This window comes from Meleagris gallopavo, chromosome 10 (genome assembly GCF_905368555.1).
Source record: "Meleagris gallopavo chromosome 10, MGAL_WU_HG_1.1, whole genome shotgun sequence".
In the NCBI taxonomy this organism is placed as follows: domain Eukaryota; kingdom Metazoa; phylum Chordata; class Aves; order Galliformes; family Phasianidae; genus Meleagris; species Meleagris gallopavo.
This window is the reverse complement of record NC_139413.1, coordinates 23,241,986-23,245,668: the sequence shown is the minus strand read 5'-3', so window position 1 is coordinate 23,245,668 and position 3,683 is coordinate 23,241,986. Positions and strand designations below refer to the sequence as shown.

The following is a 3,683-nucleotide window of genomic DNA, read 5'->3' as shown; positions in this document are numbered from 1 at the left end:
CAGTGGGAATGTGCTCATTTCGTAAAAAGAAAGAAAAATAAAAGCAAGAGAACGATAAAAGTGTAATAAAAATATCAAAAGTTGGAGGGATGCGCTGCCTTGCAGAGTTATTTCTCGTAGGCACTGTGACAGAAGGGCTGTGACAGAAGGAAAGGGGCAGCGGAGTGGCGCTGAGCGCTGCTATCCCTGCAGCGGCCCTCCGCAGCTCTCTGCGGAAAGTGCGCGGCTGCGAGCCGGGGGCAGCGGGGTAAGGTGCGGGGGAAAGCAAGGGAAAGGGAAGAGAAGAGAAGCCGGGCACGGTAAGGCAAGCAAAGCAAAGCAAAGCAAAGCAAAGCAAAGCAAAGCAGGGCAAGTAAGGCTAGGCGAGGCCGGGAGCTTCGTGCGGGCAGCGCGGCCCCGGGCGGCTCAGAGCGGCTCCCAGTCGGGTCCCATTCTAGGGAAGGAGCTGCGGAGCTGGGAACGAGGGGCAACAAATGCCGCGGAGCCCGCAGGCGTCCCGTGGGAAGCGGAGGTGCGAGACCTCGGGCAGCGGGAGCCGACGTTATCCGCCGAACCTCCCGTGCTGTTACCTCCTCCCCGAGCGGCGAGGTGACGTCAAAGCGGAGTGGTTAATGGTGGTTAGGGGTGGTTAGGGGTGGTTAATGGTGGTTAATGGTGGTTAATGATACGGGCGCACCGCTCCCAGCCCGAGCTCGGCACCGGGCCCCGCGGAACGGCAGGGGGACGGCGGGGCAGTTCGGGATGCGGCACTGCGGGTCTGCGGGCGCTGCGTCATCCAGCTGCGGGGCGGGGGTCGGGATGAAGGGGAAAGAGAAACAGAACGAAGGAACGAAAGGGAGAGAGAAAGAGCAAAAGGTAGAAAAGAGAGTAAAAGTGAGAAAAGAAGGGTGTCGGTAGATACCCTACAGACGGAGAGAGCTGTCGTTAGATTCTATTACAAAACAGGCTCTCCAGGTGGAAGGGAGACCTCGGCCTGACTTGTCACTGTATTTCCCCCCCATCCTTATGACAAGTGACACTCGGAAAAAATGTAAGAAACCCAAGTAGTAAGCGAGGCGATTACAATTTCAACCGGATTAAAGGAAAAAAAAAAAATCGAACTCAGGTAGCGAGCGATCGAGCACACTTTACACGCACGCACGCACGCACACCCACGCCCGCTCCGCGCTCCCCCCGGACCCTCCCGACTCTCCGCGGGCGCGGCGCGCTCTGGCAGCCGCCGGGCGGACGCGGCGGGCCCGTCGGGCGGCCAATCAGAGCGGCGCCTCCCGCCCCTGGCCAATAGCAGGCGCCACATTGTTGTCAAATGTTGCCTAATGGCAACGCGGGGCGCAACAATAGCGCGAGTGGCGGCGGGCGGCGCGGCGGCGAACGCGGTCTCCCGCTCTCCCGGCAGATCCGGCCGCCAGGGCCGCACGCGCCGAGCGGTGCGGGGCGCGTCCCGAGCGGGGCCGAACAGAGCGGAGCCGGCCCGGCCCGGCCCGACGCCGGAAGGGGGTCCCGGCTCCGCCATCCACTGCCTGAGCCGGGCCGGGGCTGCGGTCCGAGCTTGGCGTGGTGCGGCGGCTCGTGGGGCGTTTTTTATTTTTTACCATTTTTAAAATTCCTGCTGGATTTTAGTCGGCGAGATCGCGTCGTTGGAGGTGCCGCCGTGCCGTGAGGGTGTCCGCAGCTAGAGCGGGGAGCGGGGAGCCGGGCGGGACCGCGGCGGGATGCGCTCGGGGCCGCCCCGCCGGGTGAGCGGGGGGCAGCGCTGAGCGGCCGGGGTCGGCGCGCCGAGGCCGTATCGGGCGGGCGCGCGGCGGGAGCCGCGGCCGGCAGGCGCCGGGATGGAGCTGCGCTCGGAGCTGCCCAGCGTCCCCGCCGCGCCCCCGCCGGTGCCCCCCAGTTCAGTGGCGGCGGCGGCGGCCGCGGCGGCGGCGACCCTGCCGGTGAGCGTGGCCGGGAGCCTGCTGCGGGCCCCGCCGCTGCTGCTGCGGGCGGCCGAGAAGTATCCGCGGACGCCGAAGTGCGCGCGATGCCGCAACCACGGAGTGGTGTCGGCGCTGAAGGGCCACAAGCGGTACTGCCGCTGGAAGGACTGCATGTGCGCAAAGTGCACGCTGATCGCCGAGCGGCAGCGCGTCATGGCCGCACAGGTGGCGCTGCGCCGGCAGCAGGCGCAGGAGGAGAACGAGGCCCGCGAGCTGCAGCTGCTCTACGGCACCGCCGAGGGCTTGGCACTGGCGGCCGCCAACGGCATCATCCCTCCCCGGCCCGCTTACGAGGTCTTCGGCTCCGTCTGCGCCGGGGCCGGCGGCGAGGGAGGCGCCGGCGCCTCAGGTGAGGCCGCGCCGCGGGGGGACGGGGCCGCGGGCAGGGGGGCTGCGGGCCGGGCTCCGTCCCTCGGGCGGCCGCGCTGACGCGCTCTCTCCCTCCCTTCTCCCCCCCGCGCTCCGCAGAGCCCAAGGTGCAGAAGTTCGAGCTGTTCCCCAAGACGCTGCTGCCCGGCCGCGCCGCAACCCCGCAGCAGGCGGGCGGGAAGCCGCCGTCCCCCGACGGGGAATCCGCGCCCGGCACTTCTTCCCCGGACGGCCGCCACGGCTCGGGCTCGGAGAATGGCGACGGAGAGTCCTTCCTCAGCTCGCCCGTCTCCAAAGGGCCGAAGGAGGGCGAGGAGAGCCCGGGCTCCATCAGCCCGCTGGGCTCGGACTCGGGCTCGGAGGCGGACAAGGACGAGCGGGACCCGTCACCCTCGGCCGGCGGCCGGCAGCGGACTCCCATCGACATCCTAACGCGCGTCTTCCCGGCGCACCGGCGCGGCGTGCTGGAGTTGGTGCTGCAGGGCTGCGGCGGGGACGTGGTGCAGGCCATCGAGCAGATCCTCAACAACCGCGGCCCGGAGAAGGGCCCCGAGGAGAGCTGGGCTCGGGACGGCGCCCTGCAGGGCCTCCCGCCCGCTCCCGCCGCCCACCACCGCCCGCTGATCGCCGGCGCCATGGCCCCCGCCATCGGCGCGCTGGGCAGCCGCTCCGCCTTCTCCCCGCTGCAGCCCAACGCCACGCACTTCGGGGCCGAAGCCGGCGCCTACCCGCTGGGCGCGCCGCTGGGACTCAACCCGCTGCGCCTCGCCTACTCGGCGCACGGCCGCGGCCTCGCCTTCATGGCCCCGTACTCCACCGCCGGCCTCGTGCCCGCGCTCGGCTTCCGCCCGCCCGTGGACTACGCCTTCAGCGACCTCATGCGGGAGCGCTCCGCCGTGCACAAAGAGCAGGTGTACTCCGGCGGGCTCTACGGGCCCATGGTCAACAACAACCCCGAGAAGCAGTAGCGCGGGGCGAGGTGTGCGCGGGAGCGTCGGGGCGTGGGTTCCGCTGCGTGCTTATGGCCATAGGCACGGATATCTGCGGTGTGGGGCGCGAGCTCCCCCCGCACAGACGTATATATATGTATACTAGCAACTGTATAATGTTATAAAATGGAAATCTAAGTTATTAATGTAACTCGTAGGTGAACTCGGTATTAACGTTAAGCTAAGGGTTAGGCAGCGCGTCGTAACGCTTCCCAGCGAAGAGGCGAAATCTGTCTCCGGACCAGAATACGCCGTGCACCACCCTCCGTCCTGCCCCGGAGCCGTCCGCACACACGGAGCGGTGATGGCTGTCCGTAGGGGCCGGTGGGTGATTGCCTCCTCCATGTGTGAT

At 67.9% G+C, this 3,683-nt stretch overlaps 1 protein-coding gene across 1 annotated transcript; it reads left to right on the top strand.

Moving 5' to 3' along the window:
- Window positions 1–1,299: 1,299 nt before the first annotated feature.
- On the top strand, window positions 1,300–3,453 carry DMRTA2 (DMRT like family A2). The gene is made up of 2 exons (XM_085231772.1): window positions 1,300–2,322; window positions 2,442–3,453. The coding sequence occupies exons 1-2, from the start codon at window positions 1,830–1,832 to the stop codon at window positions 3,308–3,310; spliced, it is 1,362 nt and encodes a 453-aa protein (XP_085087898.1). The 5' UTR covers window positions 1,300–1,829; the 3' UTR covers window positions 3,311–3,453.
- Window positions 3,454–3,683: the final 230 nt, after the last annotated feature.

What these genes read in the sequence shown, in the direction of transcription:
- DMRTA2 (XM_085231772.1), top strand. Translation starts at nt 1,830, where the DNA reads ATGGAGCTGCGCTCGGAGCTGCCCAGCGTCCCCGCCGCGCCCCCGCCG. An exon ending in GGGAGGCGCCGGCGCCTCAG is followed by an intron (nt 2,323 to 2,441) that starts GTGAGGCCGCGC and finishes CGCGCTCCGCAG; the next exon opens with AGCCCAAGGTGCAGAAGTTC.